General features: G+C 40.0%; 1 protein-coding gene and 1 long non-coding RNA gene across 2 annotated transcripts in view; one reads left to right on the top strand and one right to left on the bottom strand.

Annotated features, from left to right (window-relative positions):
* Positions 1 to 26884, top strand: part of SERGEF (secretion regulating guanine nucleotide exchange factor) — a 140414-nt gene that overhangs the window by 18914 nt on the left and 94616 nt on the right. Inside the window, 1 exon segment of the mRNA XM_063398105.1 lies at positions 10459 to 10616. Within this exon segment, the coding sequence (XP_063254175.1) occupies positions 10459 to 10616 (158 nt within the window).
* LOC134551041 (uncharacterized) lies at positions 10636 to 19242 on the bottom strand. Its single transcript, XR_010080506.1, has 3 exons — positions 18559 to 19242; positions 12503 to 12555; positions 10636 to 11661 (listed from the first exon to the last, which is right to left on the bottom strand). It is a non-coding gene; the product is annotated as an uncharacterized LOC134551041 (long non-coding RNA).

Genomic DNA, 26884 nt, shown 5'->3' with positions numbered 1-26884 from the left:
CTGAGGGTGAACTCCCTCTTTTTTGTAGTTCCTATTTGGAATTAATTGTCTCTCAGTGTAGCTACATATATTCTGTATGGATTCCAAACAGCTGAGATTGAGCTCTGCAGATGAAGGGGGAGTTACGTTTTCTAAATTGCTTAGGATACACTTTAGGTTTTTGGGATGTTCTGCTGGATTTAAGAGCCTGTGTGGTTCAGGTCTGCTTTCTTCTCTATCCACTATTATGGGGCCCAGAGTATGTAATAATAAACAATCACGATGGTTTATTTTTGAGGGACAAAGACCTGGATGAATAGAAGGTATTAGCATCTGATTCATGCAGGAGAGAAACCCTAGGATGGGTGGGATTTCCTTAGGTGACTCATTCTCTGTTTTACTCGGTATCTAACTAAAGGAAAAAATCTAAAAAGCACTGTGTAGTCAAAGATCTATTCAGGGACAGTGCTTTATGTCACCTTTGCTAAGATCTTTTTATCATGAATACAGGAAATCCTGCTATTCTAGAATTTTCAAAAATTTACCTTTATAAAGCTGCCTAAAGTATACATACAGAAACTCCTTTAGGAGTATGTTTTCCTGCTTGTCCTTTCCACCCCAAAATAGAAAGCAAACTGAAAATCAGTTTGGCATTTCTCATCTTGAATTTTGGATCTTGCAGCTGATGGATATTTTGTAGGGATTTGCCTGTACACACATTTCAGGCTTGTGCCTGATAATGACACAGCTGCCTGGAGCTGAAGCTGTTCACTGAGGAGAAAATGGACACTAAAACATCCAGAAGTTAAGGTCAGGCTGTGGGGACAATAAAAGAGTGGCAGTGTGGATTACTAGATGTTCATGTGGGTTGAAGAATCATCCTGACAAGTCACGCAGTACAAAGAAGGGTGTTAAATCCTGTTTTTTTAGGCTTCTCTTGGTTGTTGACTTTGCCAGAGATAAACAGAACATACAAGGCCAAAAAAACCCAAAAACAACATGGCCATGCACACAGGTAGAAGCTGATAGTTAAAATAGTTAACAAACTTCTGCTGTGTGTGATTTCAAAATCTGGGTATTTATTTAAAATTCCTCTAGTTCACCTAGTGTTCATCTAGTGAACACTAGAAGGATTCCTCTAGTGTTCAAACAAAGTTCATGAAAAACTGTTTAAGCACGGCAGAAAACTCATGGTTTCTTTAGAAGCTGCCCTATCTCATTCTATTGTGTGAAGCATGAAGAGGAGGCTAACTGCTTCTTTTGATCGATATCCATTGTAACATCAGAGAAAAGAAGGTATTGAAAAAACAGGAGCTTTTTTTGTTCTTCACTGGTGTCCCCTCCTTACTCCTAATGAGAAAAGTTCCCTTATTTGTCCCCTCTCTCACTTTAAAGCCTAAGCCCCTCTTAGTAACAGGCTGCATAGCACATCAATACTTATATTACAACCCTGTTCACATACACACTTAGGTAAACCTTAAACATAGATGTGCTGGCACTGCAAGCAGATACAGATGTTGTAGCTCTATAGAGGTAGCTGTGGACAGCTACTGCTTCACTGGGTAAACATTAGAAGTAAATCTCACCAGCATCATTCCCTCTTGGCTGGGAATTGCAGATTCTTTTACAGGATGGACTTGCATTGCATTCATTAGTAACATTTCTAAAATGTTTCTAAATTTTTGGACTTGCCCCATGCTCTGTGCCTGTAGCTCTGAAATGCTGAAAACACCTCACAATGTTCAGAGACAGACACAGAAATCAGGAGTCGAAGGTGACTCTGCTTGCTGGATAGTGTTCCCTTGTAAAAGATGGATTTTTTTTCAGGGCATAAGTTGCATTTGGGTACTTTCACCATTATGCAACCATTTACACCTTTGTCCACTCTCTTCCTGCAGTCTCCTTGATGTTAAGCATCTTGCCATACCCAGGTGGAATCTTGTGTTGTGCTTTTATTTCTTCGTCCACCCCCTTGCCCAACTCTTAAACTTTCTTGTGGGTGGAGGGAGAAATTGGGATATTCCAGAGAGAATACATCACCTTATTGCTCATTATTCATCTCTTGACTTCAAAGGGTATGAATTTTCCTTCCCATCCTCTTTTAGACTGTTTTGTTCCTCCTGTCAGCGGGAACGCTGCTCATTATTTGAGGTGCACAGCCCACTCTGTCTTAGTCAATTGTAGTTGCTCTTATAATGATATTCTGACTCTGAACAAGGCGGGTGATCTCCTGGGAGGCTCTGGAGGTGCCATTGTTGGGTTTGTGGTACTGTTCTCTTCTTTGTACTTTATTTTTTTAAGAACAGCACATAGTTAGGGTTGAACTCCATTGGATGTAGAACTCAGCTGCTTCTGGAGTGACTGAGGAAGTTCAAGCCACTTAACAAATCCAAGGATCACTCTTCTAACACTTTATTTCTGTAATGCTTTCTATTTCTTTATAGACATTGTGCCTCTTCAGAATCATGCATGTCTCTGGCTTGTTATCTAGTGAAATTTCTTGTGCAACTTGGTCTCTGATTATTGGGAAAGCAGCTGGTGGACAACACTGGAAAAGCCCTGTTCTCCTGCTCTGCCATTCCAGAGCATTTCCTTTGCTTTTTCTGTGTCTGCCTTTCCACAGCACGCCCCTGAGTCTTTTGACAAGGTAAATATTAGCATTGGGAACTTAATTACCTTCCCTTTGTTTATCTCTTGTAGACACATGCCTGTTCCTTCTGAGGCTCAGATGGTGATGGGATATTGAGAGTAGCAGGATCTTGTGTTCTCCAAATGAGACAAATTCACAAATGTTTGCAACATTGCAGCTGGAGGGAATGCTTTCCATAAAATGATCTAGGAAACATGTCGATTTTGTAACTTGTAATCTCTGAGTAAGATTTTCTGTAGCACTGTACTGTGTTAGGTCTAATGAAACAGGACCTGGATCTTGCCTCAAATGGGATAAACATCTAAGCAGTCCTTTTACAGACAAAAGATTAGCAAATCAGACACAAGAAAATAATTGGAAACAAATAAAAGCACATGCAGGATGTTATTATAGTTCAAGGGTGTTGTTTTTCCAAAATGGTGTCCAGAAAGAGCTGCATGTCTTTGCAGTTTTCTGGGGAGTGTTAGAGGAAGAGATGCTGTGCTGCAGAAGGAAGGAAATTCCAGGTTAGAGAGGCCTGTATGGAAGAAAGCATATAACAGTGCAGAAGGGCATGGAGTTATAAATATAGAATGTCAGTAAAAGTGTGTGACTCATACTGCTGTAGTAGCATAGTGCAGAATTTATTTGCAGAAGTACTGAACAAAAACCCTATGGTATACTATGATGCATTTGCAGATAGTTTTCCATAGCTGGTTAATGTTTTATGCATCTTGCTTTTTTGGAGACAGCACCGAATTGTGCTTTGATTTTCTTTTTTTTTCTGCTTTTTGTTAGGACTTTGTTTTTAGTTGAAGAGTTAAGTCCTCTATTGAACCTTGAATGCAGCAGTTCTGTTTGCTAGGAAGAGATGAGTTAGATTTGTTTTTAATCATGTAACTAAATTTAGCCAGCAATCTGCATTTTAAGGCATTGCTATTAAAAGTCTAAAAGTGAGATATGTATCATAGTTTGAATTTAAAATAAGCCAGAAGCACAGCTGGTGAGGCAGTCATGACTCTCTAATCATGAGTGGAGGGAAATAAGGAGGGAATTTTCTTACCTTGCAGGATGAATGCAAAGTCTGATAGGTGCTTTAAAATCCCACCCTTGCCCTCAGCCCCCTTCCCCAGCTTTGTTTCACAATTGCATGGATTTCATGACGTCCCCCCATTTCCTTTTTTCAGCCAAGATGATATATCTGTTTGATAGCAGCACTATGAACACAACTTCACATGCATTTAAATTGTTACATTCTAGTTTTTCCTTGGGTTTATTTTTGTGGGGTACTTCCTATTTCCAGTCTCTCCTCTAAAAGGAAAAGGGCCAGTATCCCATTTAAAACCTGAACCAGAGGTAAGACTTCCAAGGCATCTGGAATGTCCTGGAATTTGCCACATTCATAGTTATTGTACAGTCTTTCAAAGCAGTGAAGCATGCTGTTATGTATGTGAATAATCCCAATAACAGAGCATTGCCCATCTTGAGACAAAACTTGGTTTAACTATGGAAGCAAAAAAGGAGGAGTGTGCCTGTTTTTTAGTGAATGAAAGTCAAAGCTGTTTAGATGTTTAAAGATGTCCAAAGCACTGATAAAGATGGATCTGTTGGTAAACTGCATGACAAATTTAGCATGTCATGGAAATGGCAAGTTATATCTAACCTATTGTATGGAATATTACATTGACTTAATACAGCACTGCCTTTAGCAGTATTTGCTGTAGCCAAGCTCCCATTTTTTCAAGGTTGTTTTCTAGCCAGGTCAATTCCTTGCCTTGGTTTACCTTCCTTTTCACAATTAGCTCAAACATAATGAATGCAGGTGTCCTAGTGGGGAGAAGACTGGGTCCAAAGTTTCTTGGTGTAAACTGTTGCCAAAGGAGCTCTCATATGCACTTTGAGCATTTCAGTCTGTGTTAAAGACTGTCCCAGTCCTGGTGTCTTGGTGAGTCTCACACATCCTCAAAGCTCTGCCTGCTTGGCTGAGTATTTTCTGTTATATCCTGTGTTCATACAAGTCCTTGGGTGTTCAATATTTTGATATCACCAGGAGGCTCTGAAAGGAGACGGGATGATTTTCTCCTTTTTTTTTTTTTCTTTTTTTTTCTTTTTTTTTCTTTTTTTTTCCCACAGCAGTAGGAATGGGTCACAGTGAGAAGCCAGCTGTTTGCTGGATCACAGATGAGCCTCTGATTGTAGTGATGTGAAATTTGTCGATTTGTCTTGCCCACATGCCTGTGGTTAAATTTGATCACCAGGGTGCATCTGATGTAGCTTGGGATGGCAGGAATATTTGGCCCACTTGATGGGTATAGAAGTTCTAGCTGGCAAAACCATAGCTGTTAACAGGAGGACTGGTGACACCCTTATGGTTCTCATCCTGCAGCACTTGTGGCCTTTTGTTGCATGTTTAAATCTCATCATAGAGTGCTTGGAAACCCTTGTGAACTGCAGGTTGTTGTGTGGATGCTCTATGGACTATTCTGAACCAGCTGTGTATTGCAGCCTGTGACTGCAGCAGGCTGAAAGTAGCAATGGAAATATTTGTTGTTTTCTGCTGCTGTCATTCTGAAATGCTTTTGCTGCTTTGTTTGAACTTCCCTGATGAGGCATGACCTCAATACTGTGCACAGATTTGTGTTTTAGTGATACATTCTTAATAGCTGTTATGAATGAATATAGAAAAAGATTCAGGAGTGCCCTATTATACAAAGTTGCAGGAGTTTGTAAGGAGGTCATGGAAAGATGATGTGTGAAGAGATGTGGACAGCTCTGTATGCTGAAGGCCTGTGTTAAAAGGATCAGGGGGCCATTTAAACCTTTGTCAGGACAGGTTATCCTGTGTTGTACTGAAACCATGCACAGGTACAGGTGTTAGGCTGCAGGTGTGCTGATGCCTGGTTTCCAGCTGCTGAATTAAAGCTGTCTTTAGCCAAGAAGGAATTAAGGATGTATGGATGAATGTTTTTCTGTTAAGTTGCCCTGCACAAAGGCTGTTTCTAGGTAGATGAGGAAGTTTCTCAGAATGGGTCAAGGACATCAGTGATTTTCTGAAGGACAGCAGAGATAGGTAGATGTAGAAGAAGTGTTACTCTGTGTGGCACAAGGAAGGAGGCAAGAGGCAGCCTCTGAATGTCAATTTTTAATGCCTGCTTCTGTGAATTTTCATGTGAAAGGAGGCATTAGGAATTTTTTATATAGAACCTCATATTTCAAGCCTGAGATTAAGCATTCAGTGTGGATATCCAGAGTTCATTCGAAAAGTAATCATTAATGCAGCCATGAACTGAGATAGCCTAGATGAACTCTTTCATCTAGTATTTATGAGGGAAAGTTCAAAGCTTGCCTGGGTACCAAATAGAGACTTCAAGGAGGTAACACTAGTGCATGATATTATCCTAAAACAGGAAAATTGATATTAACTTGAATCTGAGTCTAGTGAAAATAAGTAAACTTTAATGTGCCTATTTGTCTGTTGTGTTTTACTGAGAAACAACCAACCTCTTTTTAAAACTAATGTACTTATTTTTTTATTGCTAATTCCACTTATGTGGCTGAGTTGAGCAGATTGATTAAAAAAGTGCTAAAAGGGGAAAATGACATGCTCTACAGCCTCTGTAGCAGTATAAAACAGCCCAGGAAAAGCTACACTCTCAGGAAGGAGGCAACTAGAAGTGCTTTATGCAATGTGGCTGGATTTGCACTACTCTGAAGGCTATGAACTTGTAATTTTGAGGACATTGTCAGCTGTCTTTGCTTTGTTATACATGAGGACAGAAGGATGATGTGAAGAAAATGCAGAGGAACCTTTCAGAGAGTGGTTTGTATTCAAGCCCTTGAATATGTATGTACCTTCATCTGTATTCTGTGAGGGATGTGAGCATGTGTTTTGGGTGATTTGCCGCTGTGTGTACACTGATGCAGACTGCTGTGTCTACAGTTCAAAGAGCACGAGCAAACCACATCTGCATGATCATGTAGCATCTCAAACAATGTAGCATACTGTTTGTGTGGCTTACTTGAGCTGTCAGAAAGTTTTTCTTAAAAATCTTCTCTCCACTGTCTTTGTTTTTCAGCTTTCTGAACTCCTGTACTGTGTGGTTCATTCAGGTTGTAAACTGGAATAACACAGGATGCATGAATTTGTATCTCTTACTCCTTAATTCCAGATGGTATTGAACCCTCTGGACTTTATCTGATGTAGCATTTGCCTGGTGAAAAAATGAGCAGTTTCTATAAAAATCATCTGGGACAATGTGGATGTTCACAGTAGAGGAGTTGAAGTGCCTTTTGGAATTGGAGCCTCCACGCTCAGAACATGGCAGGATCCAGGTCTTAGGAAGCACTGTTAGTATCACAGAAGAACTGGAAAGGCTTTTCAGTATTGTATGCTTCTTTCTACACAAGTTGTAGAAATAACTCCTGCCATTTGTGTGCCCTCTTCCTGCATAGAGTCTGGTATGAAATATCACATTTTCTGATGTTTCAGCCACTTCCATGACTGATGTACTCTGTCCAGGTTGACTCATCACTGTGTATGTTTTCTTGACTTCTAATTAAAATCTGTCCTAGTCTAATATTAGACCAACACTCCTTGTTATATCACCCTTCATTCTTAAGTAATTCATCCTGCAACCTCCTTACTCTGTATGACTAATGTCTTTTTCTCAAATAGTCTTAGAACATTTTAAAATACCATCTATTTTATAAGCAGCACAGTAGCAATACCTCCCATTACAATTGCTCAACGCTTTCTGTCATAGCTCAGTGCTTTCTTTTCCTTAGGATTTTGACGAGACTTTAACCTTTGGCGGAATTTTCCATGCATTGGTGTTTGCCTCAGCCTGAAATTTCCACTTGAGACTGGGGTTTTTTTGGTTTGTTTGCTGAAAGTATAATCAGTATTTCACAGAAAAGGCACATCTAAATCAGCTTCTGTTAGTTTCTCTCACAAAAAAGACAGATTTATGTACTTTGAGGTTTGGTTTTTTTTTTAAGGATCCCTAGACAGTTGTTTTTAGACTGAAAAATAGAAATGATTGACTATTATCAGCAGTCTGAGCATGGGATGGGGAACGCTCAGCAAACAGGAACAAGTCTGGGGAAGGAATGTGTCTCGATAAGAACTGAGAACTGCATTGATGAGCAGTGAGAAAGAACTGGTTGCTTAACTAATCTTTGGGCATTCAAGAAATTCTTCCTAAAAGCAAAAATTAATTTATCTGGTTTTAATATTTTTAATGAATGCTTGTGTACTAATAATCACCTGAAACTCGTTGCCCATATTGTCACAAGAAAGAAAAAGTTAACTGCAATGGTCTGTGTTTGTAATGGGAAACATTTTACATTCATGTTTTACAGAAATGGCTTACATTCTGCTAAGGGTTCTGTTTGGTTTTGCATGTGTGATTCTTTGCTAGCTTGTCCAGTGGAAAAAATATAATCTGTGGATGGCAGGTGTTTTGTTGTAGCTAAGCATTGTTGCTGTTTTAATCCTTCATATTTGCTTGCAGTCTTCAGTTCCACTGGAGCATCCCTGGTACTCCTGGGATGATTTTTCCTATGTCAGTGGCTGGTGTTTCTTGTTCATGTCTGGGTCCAGAGAGAGCACCAGATTCATTTTAGGAAGGAGTTTGTTCCCCCAAAAGGTTGAGTTGATAGAAACCTTTGTTGCCTCTGTGTAGGGATGGTGCTGTAGACTGTGTGAGGATCTGGGTCTGTATTATCAATTCAAAGCTTGCCTTTTCAGAGGCCTTGCAGCTTGCTGATGGTTTTGCCTGTGGCACTTGATACGTTTGGCTTCTGAGAGCTGAAATGCTTTAATTCAACTGTAGTCTTTGGGATCAATACAGCAATGTCTGGGTAGGGCTTGAGAGCCTGTGGTGTATTAATGATCTAACTAGATGTTAAAAAAAATCTTTCTGGCTTCAGATTTCATAAAACTCAGTTTCAGTTCCTGTAGTAAATATAAAATTGAGCAACCTACCTATCCTTTCCCAGTCCACTAACAGGGTTCTGTAGAAGTGCAGTAACCTGGTCTGATGTAAAAGCCTGAAGCCTAGTCTGTATTTGATTTGTTATGTACATTTTTGCAGCTGCAGATATTTTTAGCAGAGATCTATATAAATTGCAAAGTAAATATACTAACTTCAGAACAAGAATGTTTTTTAAACCTCAAACTGTCTTCCTAATCTAAGATACACTAGTAGTTCTCTTAAAGAAACTTATTTTTATCCTTTAACCTAACAAAATGTAGCTACTATGTTAAAAGTCCTCTCTTGTATTGAATGTAGTCTGTGACTGTTTTTGGCTTTTCCCTGAACTGAAAGGAAGATGCAAAGAAAAAAGCTTTGTGCCCTTGAGAGAGAAGGACAACTAATTTTATCACTTAATTATTTTAGGGGAAGCATTATCAGTGAACTGAGAGAATGCATCTGAAAACTTGCAGTGATTGGAGTGAAAGATACCACTGCCAGCAGATTTCCAAGGAAAAGCCTATACTTCTCCTGTATATGAACTGAGGTTTCCAGTTCATTTACAAAATGCATTATCACCTTAAACTCCACAAACCAGGAGTATCCACCATTGTCCCTTTCAAGAAAATTTAACAGCATCCTAAGGAAAAGGGAGGTGTTCAGGTTTCCAAGGGTTTGTGTTTTGGTGTCTATTCAGAAACCTCTCAGTTGCCTCCTGTGGGTGGTGTGGCCGTACCCCCTGCATCCGACCCCTCTGTGGGGTGTGCTGTCCTGACTGACAGGCAGAGGTGTGTGTGTGCAAGCTGACTTGCTGGCCTGGATGGTATTTGCCCCAGATCCACATCTTTTGGCCTATAAAGGTGATGACTCTGGAGAGCAGTTTGAGGCTTGGCTGAAGCATGTACATAACTCAAGGTTGTTGCAGGTTTCTTTCTGGGCTGGAATGTGGGTTGATGCTTCTGGTTAAAACCAAGCTGAGGACTTTACCTTGTGCTGTGCGTATATAACATTTTTAATTGGAAGCCCAGAAGGACAGCTTTTAATGTTTTTTTAATCTGCAGGGACCTAGTCACTTCATTAAGAAAATAAAGGTGTCACTTTGTATGATTTTCTTTTTTTTTTTTTTTTTTTTTAATTCAAGGAAAGCAAAGGTAAGAAGGATGTTTATGAATGTTATCCATACAGGAGAATGGTGCTTTGAGTGTCAGTTCTGCAGCAGTGCACTTGGAATAATAACCCTTGGAGAGAAGGATGAGCCATATAGTGCTAATTTCATTTAAAGTTACCTTTCCTTGGCCAAGGATGTGAAAAGAAACCAGTGCATTTCCAATGCTGAATGGCAATTGTGCTGGTGTTCCTGACTAACCAGCTGTCTCCTGAGGACTATAACTCTGCTAACAGTAGTGACAGAATGTAACTTCTATCAGGAAAACACAAAAATCAGTTAAATGCAGGTCATGCAATGAATTGCCTATGGCAAAGAATGGGAATAGAAAATAATTCTCTTTTCTATAATCTTTTATGTGTCAGAATAAGCTGTTTTGTTTGTGCTTCTGTTAACCTAAAATATGTCCTTTGAGTAACCAAAGTGTATTTATTGTATGCAGAATATCTGACATGGTTTATTTACAGCCCAGGCCCCATCCAGATGTTATTCTGCTAGAAAAGAATTTAATGAAGAATGAGTAGCTCCACAGAAGTATAAAGTAATATCTTGAGCTAGTTTTTTAATTTTTTTTTGGTTCCCAAAATAAGTTTCCATCAGGCTTTTGAAGCTGTAGATAAGATGCATTAAAAAGTTCTGGTTTTGAATTGGCATCCACATGTTTCAGGAGCTTGGTGAATAAGTAATCTTGTAATGTGTTTTGTGTTTAGAAGCTGGCAAGGTGTTCACCTGGGGCAGAGTGAACTATGGGCAGCTTGGAAGGCACGCGGTGGTTCCTGGTGGGCAGCAGAGCACAGCATCTGAACAGTGCTTGGAGCTGTTGTGTAACACCCCTGTTTCGGTTCCTTGCCTAAATGGAGCATCTCAGGTAAAGAAAAAAATTACCATTTCCACCCCCCTGCCTTTTTTTTGGGGTTTTTTTTGTGCATTAAAATAATCAGAACAGTTTCCTAATAGAACCCTTCTAAATGCTGCAGCACAAGCCCTTGCTTGCTCTTCCTGTAAGCTCAGAAATTAGTAAGATTCAATTATGTCTTTTGAAAGGCTTTTGCATTCAGGAACTGATTTTTTCCTTGGTGGAGTCCGCTTTAGCAAAACATTCCAAGATCTCTAAGGTATCAACGTGTGCAGGTGTAAGTTGTGCCTGCAGTGCAGCTGAACAGAGGGGGTGGGACTTTGCCCAGGTGCAGCACTACTTTTGTGTGGAACTCCAGACCAGCACCCCACAAAACACAGCTGGTGCTCCCTCTGATCGAGGGGGAGGCTTGCACAGCCGTATAAACAGTTCTCCTGGCTTGTACTGCAGCTGAGGAGAGTGGAAATTCCCAGTACTGTGGGGGCAGGAACAAAAACTTGTGATGTGTTTGAGACATGTGGTTGATGGCTGATCCAGAACTTCTGCCCACTGTGCTTACTCTTGATCTCTTGTGCTCCTTGAGAAGTCTCCATTTTGAGTTGTAGGGTGAGTGCAGAAGGGGACATGTTCAGGAAAGCAGAGACAGGGGAAGAGGCAGAAGGTGGGCTTTGTTTAAGGTGCACAGATTAATGATCTGTCCAGGTGCCACTCTCAGAGTGTAGTCATCCAAGGCATTAAACTTGAGTGAGGTATTAAAGAGAACCTGTGAAACTTCTGAAGAGTTTCCTTGTTCCAAAACACGCTGAAGAGTTTCAATCAACCAACCCAAAGGTTCTCTAACCACATGGCCCAAGTTGCAGAGGGCAGAGGCAGGGTCAAGAAGAGTGAAGCACTGCTTACTCTCAGAGAGGGTCAGGTTTGAGACCATTTAAGGAACCTGAAGGTGCACAAGTCCATGGGACCTGATGCCTGTGGGTCCTGAGGGAACTGACAGAGCAATTGGCTAGGCCACCATCCATCATACTTGAGAAGCTGTGGCAATTTAGCGAACTTCCCTCTGGAAAAAGGGAAACATAACCTTAATTTTAAAAAAGGGAAATAAGGAAGACCTGGGGAACTACAGATTGGTGGGTCTCACCTGTGTGCCTGGCAAGATCATGGAACAGATCCTCCTGGAAACTATGCTAAGGCACAATTGAAATAAGGAGGTAATTGGTGATGGCAAACATGGCTTCACCACAGCAAATCTGACCACCAGCCTGACAAATCTGGTGGCCTTCTATGATGGGGTTACAGAACTGGCGGATGAGGGAAGAGCAACTGACATCATCTACCTGGACCTGTGCAAAGCATGTGACACTTTCCCACATCACATCCTGTCTTTAAATTGGAGAGACATGGATTTGATATGTGGATGACTCAGTGGATAAAAAACTGGCTGGATCTTTGTAGTCACAGGGTTGAGGTCAGTTGCTTGATGTCCACCTGGAGACCAGTGTTCCTGAGATGCTGGTATTGGGATCAGTGCTGTTTGTCAGTGACAAGGACAGTGGGATGGAGGGCACCCTGAGCAAGTTTGCCACTGACACCAAGCTGTGTCATGTGGACGACTGGAGGGAAGGGATGCCGTCCTGAGGGACCCTGTCTGGGGCCCCAGAGCCCATGATGACTCATGTTCAGTCCCTTTTAACTCCTCTGAGTCTCAGACAGCTGTCTTACCCATTTTGACACAGGTGTCACCACTTTTTGTCATTAGTTACGTATAGACAGCTCCATTTCTGAATCTGCTTCACGCTGTTTTTATCTGTGCTGTGTGCAGCGTCTCAAGTACGTCGTTCTGTCGTTTGTTGGACAATACAAAGCCAAGGCAGCTGCAGCTTTTGCACAGTGGAACTTACCCTTGGCAGGACAAGTGATCCATGAAAGTGAAGGGATGTATTCAGATACATTCCTTGAAAAGAAAGAGAAACAACAATCTCATCTTTATTCTGCTGCCCTCAGCGCTGTTCCTCCTTATAGACCTGTGAGAGACCTGATTTGAGTGATTAGCAATGGCAGTGTTCTGGAGCAGACATCATTCTTTGCAGAGATAACAGCACAAAGATGACTTAAGAGGATCATCTGCATGCTAGGATGCAAAAAAGGAAAAACAGATAATAAGGACCGAAATTGTTTCACTTCAATATTACAAAATAATGCCAAAGCTAGAATTTATACTTGAAAATGCATTAAATTGCAGTATGTAGTCTATGTAGAGTGAGCTGTTCTTTGTAAACACACAAGCTACCCCTTTTTCCATTTGTTGTCATATGGAGACAGGACTTGATTTGAGAGATGAATTGAAAGAAATACAGAGAAGGTGAGTTCCTTTCCATGTTTACCTTGAATTAACAATTCCAATTTTTGTGTTTAATGCAGAGAGACAGTTGAACAGTTGAGGATTATGACTGATGATTTTTTATTCATGGTCTATTTTTATAAATCACTTTTAATGATTCAACTGAATTTTTGGCAAAGCTGTGGTGTGCTGATTGCCTCTGCACTTCAGTTAATATTGTTACAGCCAAAGCGGAGAAACTCATCTAAGGATTAGAGGACAGTATAAAAGACACAAGAGTTTAACTCAAGGTCAGCGCAGTAGTTTTAACCTCCTGTGTTGCTGATTGTCTCCATGCCCACGGCTTGCCTACTTTCTCCACCAAAGACCAGGGATTCTCCTTTCTGTGAACTGACACTGTTATAATGTCTGTGTCTGCCACTTCAAAACCTGATTCTTGAAGTGTTGTGCGTGACCTATTCCATTGTGAGCTTGACTTCAACTGAAAACATTGACCTTGAGAAATAAGAGCACTTTTTTCCTTTAAACTAAAGCAAAGGAGGAACAAAAGCCTGAGTTTTAGATAATTATCCACTAATCTGAGTGTGTCTTCCTAGCAGGTTTAAAAGCGTGGAGGCTCCTGGTGTTGAATGTGTTTAAAATTCTTGCGTTTTGCCACTGTTTTCTTCTCAGTGCTTCGGTGCCTAACCAATATGGAATAGGCCAAGGCACTGAGAAGTTGTTGTGTGAGGCGTTTTGCAGGCAGTGCTCTTGTGGGGCGTCCTTGATGGAACCTCTTCAGAACATCTGACTCATCTGATGCGCATTCATCCACCCCTCTTCAGATGAAAGGACAATTAAATACAAATGGCCCGAAATATGATGAGTCTCTGTATTTAGCAAATGCTACAAAGATCTGGTTTAATGTTTCCTCCTTGTCCAAATGCTTTTCCAGTCTGTTTGATATTTTTGGCTTTAATAGCTATAGTTCTACTGTTTGTGGTATGTTCAGCATGTCATTCACATTGCAGCAAACATTTGCTGCAGCAATAAACAGTGCTGAATGTTTCTTGCTAAGCTGGATGGAAGGAAGGGCTGCAGTTATTTAGGATAGGCATGGCCTCACATGGAGCCATGTTTTCATCATGTCCTTTTCTAGTCAAATCAAACTGTTCTAGATCACAGTTTTCTGAGGAGGGATCTCTGAAATGTCAGTTAGGAAATTAAAAAATAACCATCACTCAACTTGATTCTTGATGATGGATGTAGGGACCAGTTGTGTCAGGGAATGAAAATAACTGATAGACTTGTGACATGTGCCTACTGTGTCTGTCCTGATCCTGCTCTGGTCCATGGTTCCAACGTGCATGTTCATCCTCTGCAATAAGATTGCTTTGGATCCTCTGTGTGGTTCCTTTCTTTCAGGGAATGGCATCATAAACACCCACATTCTCATGGTGCGTTGCAGCCAAAGTTTATTGCTGTTCTTTTCAGTGCAGTTGCAGTAAGATGTCATTTTTGTTTAGGTGTTTGAAGGGTAGCTTTGGTTTTAGCATATTCTTGTTTTTCTTCCTTCCCTGTTCATGTTGCAAACTATTAAGCAGCTGCCTACAAGAAAAATCTAAGGTATCTGTATGATGTCCATTCACTGGTTATATAAATGTTAGATTAATGTATACACATTACTACCTTAACACATAGTCACAATAATATTGCAAATGGAACCTTTTGGTTTTAAAAAAAGTGACAACTGTTTTTGACTTATCAGGGAAATTCGTTAGAGGCCTCTTTGTAAGTAAAGAGTTGAGGCTTTAAGGGGTATCAAAGGAAATAACCTAATATTATTATATATCATCTCTAGGTTCTGTGTGTGGCTTTTAAATACTTATTTGTTTAACTGGCTACTGTGTTTTTATTTTGGATGTTCAGAATGAGAGGTTTGTATTTTTGTGGGACAGAAACAAGTTCAATGTTCCTAAACCAAATTCTGTTGCTCAAAGTTTGAGAATATGTGTGGAGTAACTGATTCAATGAGCTGCTTAAAAAAAAACCACTTTGGGTGTTAGGGAAGGAGGTAAATGCAAAAAAAGACTTGAAGTGATGTGCAGTTTCTCACTTGCTAAGCTCACTTTGGCGTGTGTTGTCAGTTTTTTGGTTTAGTGGGTTTTTTTCCCCATTATGAACTGGTGTCTTTTTAATGAGTTGGTCTTGATCCATGTCTTTTGAGAAATGGCATTGTTGAATTTTCCTTGATTGATTTTGTTGTGCTGTTTTAGAGATGCAATGATGAAAATTTTAATATAGAGATGGTCCCTTTCATATTCTTCCATCAAGTTCTTGGCTTATCAATTAATTTTAAGTGACAATAAAGGAAAATAAAGGCCATGGAGAAGTGGGTTCCGAGTACAGCTCACTGTGTGAGTGACAAATTGCAATTAAGGATGAAAATAAGAGACCAAATTGTTGAAATTATTATTAGGGGGGAAAAACCCAAACAGGATGTAACAGAAGATTGAAACTACAGTCTGCATACAAAATGCAGCAAGTCTGTGTTTGATTAGGTGTGTTTGTGTGCTCTGCGTGCCCTGTGTAGGAGAGTAACACTAATCTTGGCAGCACTGCAAGAACATTGAGAGTTTACAGTCATGTCACAGGCAATGAGGAAACAGGATTTATTTCTTAGGTTAGTCAGTTCCCTCTGCCCTTCTCCTAAGTAGCAAATTGAGAGCAGTACCAAACTGCTGCAACCCAAATGCCACTTTTTCCTTTTTGCCTAGGTAGCTATCCCACTTATTCTGTGCTTTTCTTATCCTGTAAGACATGACCGTGGTTTGTATAGAGTATCTCGTGGCCTGGGTAGAGAGACATTTAACATTCATAGCAAAGTCATTTCTGCAAGTTAAGAATAGCAGTGTGTTATGAGCAGAGCCTAGCTCACCAGCTCTGGGTCTGTAATTTTTGGAAAGCAAAGAGGAGGTGATACTGGTTCCCAGCATTGTGCTTCCTGCCACCCCTACCAATTTCCCTGCAGCTGGCACTGGATATAGGGAGATGGGAACCCAAAATCACACCAAGGGAATGGCAAAGGAGAACTCCCACGCTGCCTTTGTGTGCCAGGGAGCACATGCTGTGTGGGTACAAACTAGAGGCTTTCCAAATACCACTTTTGCAGATAAGGTTTGGTTTAAAATGACCAGCATTGGTCTGCTGGGGTTGTACTGCAGCAGTGAGGTGGCAGCCAGGGCCAGGCTGCTCTGCAGTCTGTATGGGAGACCAGGAAAGGTCAATTCCCTGACAGATGGGCTGGTGTAGGAGAGGACTGACATGGGGTGAAGTCAGGAGGTGGAGACCCACCCAGCATGTGATGAGTGAGGTGTTAGAAATGTGACTGTGGGCAAGCCTTAATCTTCATAAGTTACAAATTAATTTTCAATTTGGTGCTATGCTGCAGTTAGAATTCCAAATGAGTACCTCACTTGGAGATCTCTGAAAGTATCAGAAAATGAAAAGAGACTAAAACCACTTGCAGCAGTAGCCATGGCTTGTGCAGACAGGCATCAGCTGTCAGTAGTGAGGCCTCAACAATGACACCAAATTGGCAGCTCTATTTAATGAGCTTATTGGTAGCAGAATTACTAATCTAAATTGCCTTGTTATAACTCTGATCTCTTTAGACTCATACTATATTCCTTAAATTAAAAATACTGGCTGGGTCCCATCCTTCTGCATGGATTGTTCTAGTAACAGTGCAGCATGCCTGCAGCTCTGAGTTTAGAGACAACTTGTGCTCCCGCTCCTTGGAAGGATTTCTTTGCACATCCAATGCCATAAATGCTCAGGAATGCCCTTCAGATGCATGATGCAGTTAATGCCTGTTAATCAACCATGGGCAGGGCTGCAAAATTACTTAAAAATTTACTTGGTTTTAAGACAGTCTCTGTGAGCAGCAACCTTTGAAGGTGACAGAACTTCAGTTCTGCCTCACTGATGTGATTTCGGTTGCCTTGTTCATCCATGAGAAACCTAAACAGAAATGTTTCAGTATAAAGTGCACCCAACCTAGTTTAAGGTGAATCAGATCTAACCTAGGATAAGTGAATGGGCATGTTCCAAGTGCAAGTGAAAATATGGTTGGAAGCTAGAGGTTGGTGGAAAAGGCCCTAAAGCATGCAGTTTTTCATTCTCAATTTGTCATTAGGACTGTTACAGAGAAAGGATTAACAAATCAATGCAGGCTAAAATGAGAGAAAATCAATAAGAAACTGTAGTGAACTGGAACAAAGCTATCAATTTGCAGCGTTCTCTGCAAAGAAGTCTCATCCATACCTCCTTTTATGGATGGGAAAATAATGCCAAAATGATGATGATTTGAGGTTAGAGTAATTGTTTTTTACCTGGTTGACCCCAGAACTTTAGGTCAAGAAACTTCTGGTGTAAATGCTGCTTATCTTTCCTATTTCAGTTGTGTTGATGAATTTTATTGGCAGGTTTTGTAAGACTGAAATCTTACGGAAAAACAGTCAAGGAGAAATACATAATTTAAGTTACCCTCACAGGAATTTGATCGAACAGTGTTTTAAATGGTTTACTTTTTTGTAAGTGTGGAAGTGACTTTGTTAGTTGTTCATTGTTTTTCTGTCTCCTTAAGAAGAATGTTAGTGCTGAAAAGTTTCTCTTTCATAGGTAGTATGCGTTCTGGAGGTAGAGAATATACTGCATTACTGGGTGGGTTACTGCAGGTGAATGAGATGGGAGGGATGTGGTGGTGCCAGCTCCACCTGTTTATTGTGTTGTAACATTGGTCATTTCAAACCCATTTGTCACTGTGAGGCCATAAAGTCACCAAGGCAGTGCTGGCACACAGACTGCTTCTCTCTGCTTTTAATTTAGGGGGTTTGGATTTGGTATGAACTTAGATTGTGCTTGTACTTTTAACGCCAGTGATGGCATTTGTTTGTATTTGATGTTTCCAGCTTTCACGTACCAACGAGTCCCCCAAGCTCTGAGCCCTGCCAGTCCTTCTGGCCTTCGAGCTTAGGTTATAAGTTATTATAAAGCTGTTGTTTAATGAAAGATTCAGCAAAGAGAGATTTGTGTTTCTGCTGCGATGCCGTGGCACACAGCAGCTTCCCAGGACTGCTGTACGGGGTAGCCTGCTCAGTGACAGGGACCTGTTTGTCTTCCCACCTGGTGGCTCATCTCCCTTGCCTCTTGGCTGCCTTTCTCTAATTTAAACTGAAGTTGTCAAAGGCAGAAGCTACTTCTGGACTCTGTGTTTTAGATGGTCTAATACAGTCTGTGCCTTTGCCCCAGCATTCAACCAACAGAACTGTTTTTGTGGAAGGAGGAGAGGGAAGAGGAAGAAAAAGTGATTCATCTAGTCCTGTGAGGACAAAAATGCTAAACTGTCTCCTGTTTTAATACCTGCCTAAGGGTTTTTTCTTGCTCTCCTGGCAGTTGATTGCTGAGGTCTCCATAAATTCAGTGGATTTTGCATGTAATCAGATGCCAGCAAAGACTGAAAAAAACCCTATGCCTTGCAGTTTGTCTTTGGTCCTAGCAAAATAAATAAAAACCTTCAGAAAGAAATTTTTTAAAAATTCAATTCTCAGCGATAAAAAAAAAGATAGTTCTTACCTTAGAAGTATGATTTTGAAAATGCCACCTTCTACAGTTTGCCACTTTAGCTCCCATATCTTAAAATTCCTCCTTCCCCTCCAGGTGTAAAATTAATGTAAACAATCCCTTCCTTGGTAACAAGTGCATCAGGATGCAGTAAGGAGTTTTTAGGATGTGTTTGTTTTTCCAGAACATTGTTTGCCATAATGTTGTGTCTTAAGTGTTAAATTAACAAGTATTAAATAGCCAGATTTCTTACTGGTGATTGCTTCAGTGGAAATCCCTTTTGTCCAGCTTTTTTTATTTTTTTTTTAAGTTGTCAAGGTTTTTCTGCAGCCTCCACTGTTAGTTGATTTCAAAAGTGTGAACCCATTTAAAGCCTTGGAAATCTCAGACCATTTCTATAGGAAGAAAAAAAAATTAAATAATAGAAATCTAGGCGCTGCTGGACCTCACAAGAGAATACTGAGGGGAAGGGATGAAAGCCATTTAACAATGTCTAACAGATCAGACAGTGTTATTACGGTGTCTGACATTTGATTAAGTGCTATGACAAGATACATTGCTGATGTTTATAACTATGCAATTCCTTTGTTGCTTTTCTGTATGCCAAGATGTTGTACTTTGTGTTGTTTTGTGTTCTGATGCAAGCATGGGATATGATTTTTGCTTCTTGGATCTTATTCCCTGCTCATATCTCTTCTGTTTGGCCCTCTATTTAGATTTCTCATGGTTTTGTGGGGTAGTTTTTTTCTTTTAATGTGTGGATGAAGAAAAATCCTTTTTCTTTGGTACTTTTGGGAAAGGGTTTATGACTTAAACACACAAAAGTAAATTCCAGAAAGAGAAAACAGTGAATTGATTTTTTCTTTCTTTGACTTCTTGATCTGCTAGTGCTCCTTTTTTAGGATTTAACCACTACAAAGAAAAGATAAAGGCATCCTGATTTTTTTTAAAGGTTTATTACTCACTGTGGTAATGAAGTTAAAATTAAAAAGGAGCACCCACTTCTGGGGTAAACAGCTATGCATCTGTAACATTTAGACAATAATTGGTTTGCAATTATTAAACATCCAACTTTGTGACTTTTGGGAGCAGTTACATGCTTTTTTTTTTTCAAAATTTTGCCTGAAAATAAGGACAGGAAGTGAGATAGAAAGCATTACAAAGTTTTAAATTATTGTGGGTATTTCAAATTCTTGGTTTAAATGTATTTCTTCCTTACCACGAAAACCATCTAAGGAGATGGCTTTTCTCCTGTTCGTGTCACTGAAGTCTTCCCATTTGGCTTTGAAGTGTTCCCAGTGGATTAGGTCATTGAGGCTGCTATGGTACCATGCAAGCAGGAGTTTTTCACCTGGCTGCAGACCAGCCTGCTAAGATCAAACAGTGTTTGTGGCATGATGGGAGCCTGCAAGTCCTGCCATTAGCCTTCTCTTGGGGGGAATACAGTATTTTAGGCTCGGCTGTTGTAGCTGTGGTGGTGAGTTCAGCACATCAGCAATGCCCTGTAGTTGCTTTCAGAATGCCTTGAAACTCGTTGGGTGAGAAACACAAGTGAAATGAATGTGTTTGCTGGAGAGCAGAGGTGTTATCTTGAATCTTCATCTGTGATTGTCACACATTAAAGCTCTGCAAAATCATCTCTGTGAAGGTCCGGTCCAGTCTGCAGTTCAGCATTGTGGTCATCGCTGGGGAAGGTGCTGTGGGGCTGCCTCAAAGGTAGAAGTGGTGGAAAAGTTTCCTGCATTGAAGTCTAGGAAGCATTGCAGTAACTTTCCAATTTGGCTGCTTGCAGCTTGTTTAAAGTTCCCACTGTATCATTGGTTGCTTTTTGACCACTTTGCTCAATTCAATATACAGGTGTATATATAAGGGGCTCTGCTGTGAATTTGTGAGGCAAATGTCTCAACATCTTTCCTTTGGAGCAGCTGGCAAAAGGCAATCTTCTCACCTTTGCTGATCTGTCTTGAGTACATGTATGAAGAACTGATTCAAGTCTGAAGCCTCTGTTTGATCCTACCCTTTGTTGCATCTTTTTCAGTGGATTGTTGGGCAAGGAGGACGTTTATTAAAACAATTCTTATCAGTGCTGGGAATAGAGGTATTTGAGAGCCTAAGTTTTATTACCAGTGATCTTATCTTGAGCTAGTAGGTGTCAGCTTGTCTTTTGAAAATTTGGATTTTCCATGTCTGAAAGGATTACTTTCAAAGTGCATGCCAGGTTCTTTAGAACACACAGATTGATTTTTTTCGCTTCACAGTGAATCTAATGTTTTCACTGGGAATGCAAGTCACAGGTTGTGGGAGGGGATGTTGTCAGTCTTCAGAAACCAAAAATTCACAACCTTCTTTTTGCTGTTTCATGGCACCTGTTGTGCTTTGATTCCTAATTCTGTTTTAAAAGAATACAAGACATTATTTCATGATTACTCTACTAAGTAACCTTACACAAATGAGATAATGGAAATCTGTGATGATAGTCACTTTAAAGTTTTACTGCATATACCTATCACTTCTTCCTCTTTGATACTGCTGATTCTACTCAGTATTTCTATCTGGGACCTCTGCCACACAGAATTGGGGCTAAGAAAAATGTGGACACTTGTAGAAGTACATCTACATGGTCAGTTGTATAATTGGCTTTTTTTTTTTTTTTTTTTTTTTTTTGGTTCAGTTTATGTTAGACATTAGCTTCTAAACAAAACATAATGTTGAGATTTGCAACTTGTGAAAATGAGAAAGTACTTGGAACAGAGTAATAGAAGGCTCTCTCTTGGTTCATCTGTTTGCATGAAGTCTTACAGGATTAATTTGCTGTCTCTGGTTTTCCTTGCCACAGCAAGTCTGAAATGCAGACTGCTTGGAGGAGCATGAAAAGCAAAATGCTTGTGTCTTTTTACTTAGAAAGATTAAGATAGTATTTGTGAATTACAGTGATGGTATTTAATAATCTTAAGATACAAATGTTTTAACTTCTTTGACAAGCTGTTCAGAAATATGAAATAGGATTTGATGTGGTGTTAGTCTTTCATGTTTGAGAGATAACGTGCCCCATCCACATCTCTTTAACAAATGAGGGCAGAGTAGTGTCCTGTGTTGCTTTTCTCCATGGTACATGGAGATGTCTACAATGTCTTGTGCCAAATGAGTCAGGAGTGCACTGCTGGTATTCACGGTCTTCAAGGATGGCTGCTGTTGTGTCTGAGGACTCTGTTTTGCATTCAGATTGGCAGAAAGCCAGTGAGAAAGGACTATTTATTCACTTATGTTGCATTCATGCTCAGCATGCCATGCCAGAGAGAATTCTAATAAAGTCATTTTATCAGAGGACTTCAAATTTAGTAATGGTAAATATGTGAGGGACTACTGATGTACCTTTGCTGAAATTAAATAGACATTCCAGGTTGCCCTTTTTTTGCCTGTACTCTCCCTCTTTTTCTTTACTTACTAACAACTTCTGTTAGATAACCTGTGCTCCTACAGGGATTTCAAATTATACTCCTGTTTATTATCTTTTTGGCAACAGGTAACATGCTTCAAAAACATCTCTTGCATTTCTTCCATCTCTTCCAGTAAGACTGCATCTGCTTTCTCTTTTGAGTCCTGTGTTTGCAAGAGAAACGTTCTCTTCTTTGGTCATTATGGAGCTAAGCACTCTGTTTTGATAGTTTGAGGAATCAGGAGCAAAGTCCAAAAAAACTTTTATTCATGCTAGATAAATATGATTGTGATGCACTTGCATTGTATGCTTATGCATTTATTGAGAGAGAATTTTAATATACCAAATAATACTAATATTTGTATTCCACCTAACTCACTTATTCAGTTGGCTGATGCTGGGAAGAGGAATCAAAAACATTAAAACACTTGGAACAATGATGCTAAGTTAATTTCATGTTTGAGCTAGCAGAAGTGACTCTGAATTCTAGCTTAGTTCCTCAATTAGGCCATTTTAATGTCATTCACTTAGTAATTTTTAATTCACTTCGTGGTAAGACAGAGATGTAAGAAATGTTTGTGTTGTCACATGTAATTTACATACACCTAGATATAATTGAAGAGGATTACTTCTATTTTGGAGAGCTGGTATTAGAAAAGCTGTGGTTTTTGCATTTGTCCAGGCTGTACCTCCCAACACTTCAGGTAATTTGCTTTCACTTGTAATTTGTTTGACAAACATCTCTCATGCAGGTCCACAATCATTACACAGGCCTTAGCTGGAGCTTCCTTGTGAGGTATTTTGCTGCTGTGCTTTTTGCTCTGTTTTTTTTCCCTTGCTCTCTTGCCCAAGAGAGTTGTTGTTGTGTACACCTACTGAGAGCCATCTGGCGTGCCTGCTGGGAAGGCAGAGCTGCACACCTAAACAAGCCCGTCACACTGTCCACATCTGTCATAGTGCTGCACCTGCACCTGGGAGGGACGGTCTGCAGGGACAGCTTTATTACCTCTTTTGAAAATATCTGTTTGGCCATAAACTTTTGGACACTTCAGTGCATTTTTTCTTAGAGAAAATACTTTCTCCAAAGTTTATGTGGCTCTAAGCAGGTGTCCTTGGCGTTTGAAAGCTCTCCAAGGTCTACCATGAGTTTGGACCTTCAGGGAGATAGCGTTCAGGCCTGCCAGTCACTGTCTCCAGGACACTATATACTATAAATTCTCCTGCTTTTGGAAAGAAGACACTTCTGTACTGTAGAAGCCTGAAGGTATGGCTTCTTACTCATCCTTTTTTCAGCTCACGGCAGTACCTTGAGGTGAGATGTGGTAGCACTTTTATTTCCCCTGGATCAGTGTCAAACTTCTCAGCTGAGTTTTAGAGCTGACCTGCCTGATCCTTAAATAGTCTTTTTCTTGCTCTGGCTATGTAGCAGCACATTTCCCCCATCCTTCCCTGGCAGATTCTGCTACCAGAGTTGCTGAAATTAATAAGACTTAGTGGTCAATAGTTATATTCTCCACCTCTTTCTCAAAACATGAGCACTGCTACATGTAGAAAACCTCCCAAATGTTTCTCTCCTGTCTCTCTATCTTTGTAAGACACTTCAAACTTGCCATTACTGGTTGGAGATGTGTGAAGACTTGAAGACCAGTACACTGCCACTCATAACAAGGCAAACTTCCTGACCCTGAGGGAGCAGGAGGAATGCACCAGTGGATTTACATGACCACAAAATTATTTTGTCAGCTGAGTGTGCGTAAGCCCAACTGCATCTTCCCATCTAGAAGGTTCAAAGTACTGTTTGTACTGCTGCTCTTGTCTCATTGCCATGCTAAAATCAGAAAGCATTGTGTACCTGTCTTCTGCTCTGAGTCATGTCCCAGTGGGCAGGGTTCTCAAACAATCTTTGCAGGTGAGCTGGCTCAGAACAGCAACACACTTCAGAGCTTATCTTAGGAAAACAGCTGCAAAAGGAAAAGGGTAAAACCCACATGGTTAAACAGAGCACTTGGAATTCTGATGGACAGAGGGGAATGAAAGGCACAAGGTGAAAGCCAGCCAGCATTCCTATGTGCAGTATAACTCATCATAGTAAATCTCTTGTGTAGAACCCATTGATATTCTTTTGCAGACAACACTCAGCTCTCTAGAACTCTTGACAGGAGACCCAAAATGCAGCAGGAGTTCCTGGGTCAAGTCCAGTGTTGATACAGAGAGGTGCACTCAAGTCAAGGGAGCTCTGAAGTATCCGGAGGAGTTGCCCACCAGATTGTAAAGCCTTAAGATTGCTCAGTTTCTGGTGTCTGTCATAAAAACTAATGGTATAAAAGGTACCTGAGATTCATTTAGGGTAGTAATGACAGTGATTGACTGTGAGAAGCTGAGTATGGTGTTAAGGCCACTTTTCCTTGAAAGGCTTGTGGTAACGGTGATGATTTTAAAAAAGAAGTGTATCGAAAGCTTGTTTTCAAGAAATCCTGAAAACATGAAATTTCAGGTTCTAATACCAAGTGAAACAGCAAGACTGCAGCCTCATGTTGTCTATATTAAAAAAACTCACGTTTTTAATTTAGCTTTACAGTACTGTTGTAACTTCAACTGAGTTTCTAAAATGTTTTTGGATAACAATATTCTAGTTGTCATTTGACAAACATTCAGTTTTACATGCAGCTATACAGAGAATGCTTAACTGATTTGAGAAGTAAGGTAAAGCTGGAGATGATTATGTATAACAGATTTTAATACCACGCAAATGTTTTTAAGAAATTAAATATTTATTTATGAGCAAGAATAAACTCACTGACTTTGTCTCTTGTGGGGGACAAGTGAATGAATTGGCTAATAACATGATCAGTGAAATGGTGAAGAAGTTAATGTTTGTTGTCAACTCTGTGTTTTTCTTTAATGAAATTGAGGAGCACTGAAAAATGAAGACAGTTTTAAAATGTGCTGCTGTATGGCTCATGGCTGCTTAAAGTTCATGTGGCATGGTATAGGCTGCTCAGACTGACTTGAAATTTTCTTATATTGGATTTGAGAAATCTTCTGGAATTGGGCCAGAGGGTTATGAGTTCCAGTAAATGACTAAAAGTGAAATTGTGACTAAATTACTCTTTCACTGATATCTAAGCCATTGGAATATGTGTTATCACAGTGGCTGAAAAATCACTTAATTATTTCAGAGAGCTTTATTTTAGTTAATGTAACCCTCTTCTTTTTTCTAATACTGATTTGGTTTATGATCTATTGGATTCAGTAAGTATTTGAAGTTTGAATTTTCCATGCCCTATGTCATGTTAATGTGTTTTTAATGCTTGGAAAGCATAATTTATTCTTGTGAAGGTTTGCAGAGTAATAGCACATAGATCCTTAGAGAAGAGTGAACTGTAACAGTAATATTATAAACCTAACCCAATATGTTTTAATGCTGCTGTGTATGAAGGCAGCACAGCATTTTCTGTTCTAACTTTCTGTTTGGTTGCCCAAATTTATTGCAGTAATTTGCTACTCAGGTGAGAAATTTCAGTGTTCAACCTCTGTTCTAAGTTTGCTTTATTTTGAAATAGTGACTGAAACCAATCCATTCATCCTTACATTGTAGGAGACTTGTTCAGCCCTAGAGTAGTATTGATGATACTGAAAACATAAGATGGGTTGTTCTGAGTAAATACTTGCAGGAAGGGAACTTTCCTTAGAAAAATCAGAGTTCAAAAGTCCATTCTTGTTAGATGATTACAGTTTCTTTGAAGATCACATATTTTTTTTAAGACCTGAAGTCTGGGGGTTGTTTTGAGGAGGTAACTGTTTCAGTACCTTGTTTACTCTTAACTGAAACTGATGGATGAAAATCTTATAGGTTTGTTCAGCAGGGGGAAGAGAAAGTTTCAAGGGTACAGAGCAGCAGCCTGCCAGTACTTACAAGGAGGTTCATCCAGAAGATGAACTTGGAGAAACAAAAGACACAAATAGAAACACGAGGTTCGAACTTAATGTAAGGAAAACCTTTTCCACCACGAGGACAATCAAGCAGAGGAACAGACTGCCTGGGGAGGCTGTGCCATGTGAGCCTTATGGAATGGAAAAGATCTCATGGCTGATTTGCTTGGGAGCAGGAGGTTGGACTGAACCCTGGTTAATCCTGTGATCCTAAGGTCTTGGTTTTGTCCTCAAAACTGTTTCCACGCATGCTCAAGACTGAGAATTATGAAGCTTCAGTCCAGTGCTGTAATAATAAGCTGTCAGAGAGATGAGTTTTCAGGGTAGTTGTTAAAATGTAATAGCAGGACTCAAGTTCAGTTTGCAGAAGCGATGCTTCTTACTGGGGGCAACCAGTGAGAGAGAAGGAAATTGAAGAAATCATGCTGTTTTTTTCCTGTCAGCTATAATACACATTTTGGGTGCAGCAAAATGTATGGAAGCATTATGCAAGCAGTTCAGAGCTCTCAATGTGCCCCTGTGCATAAAATAAGGTGCTTGTATTACTCTGATAGGGTAGAAGCTGGCATCTTCTTTCCAGCACTGGCTTGGGAAAAGAAAGACTAACTGAAATAGCAGCTTGGAAAAACTGCTTCATGGTTCAGTAGTTCTTTGTTGTTATTTTGTTTTAGCCCAGAAACACTAAAATTAGCTGTCCTCTCCTCTTTGTTCTTATTTTCCTTGAACTCCAAAGTTTGCAAAGTAGAAAATGAGTTGAAAAGCTACTCTGCAGTTTAACTATCCATGTACTGAGAATCAGAGCCCTTGATCTGGAGGTTTAAAATGATCATTTTGATTTTCAGGGTTTATTCTGCAGTTTCTCTAGTTATGTGCTGTCTTCTAGCATAAATTGCTCTTTGGTCATATAAAATTAAGTTGAATTGGTTTATGCTGACGGTTTTGCTCTAAATTTATAGGACAAAGTCTAAC

Source organism: Prinia subflava, chromosome 5, assembly GCF_021018805.1.
Source record: "Prinia subflava isolate CZ2003 ecotype Zambia chromosome 5, Cam_Psub_1.2, whole genome shotgun sequence".
Lineage (NCBI taxonomy): Eukaryota > Metazoa > Chordata > Aves > Passeriformes > Cisticolidae > Prinia > Prinia subflava.
Note: the sequence above shows the minus strand (reverse complement) of the source record. Positions and strands in the feature narration are given on the sequence as shown.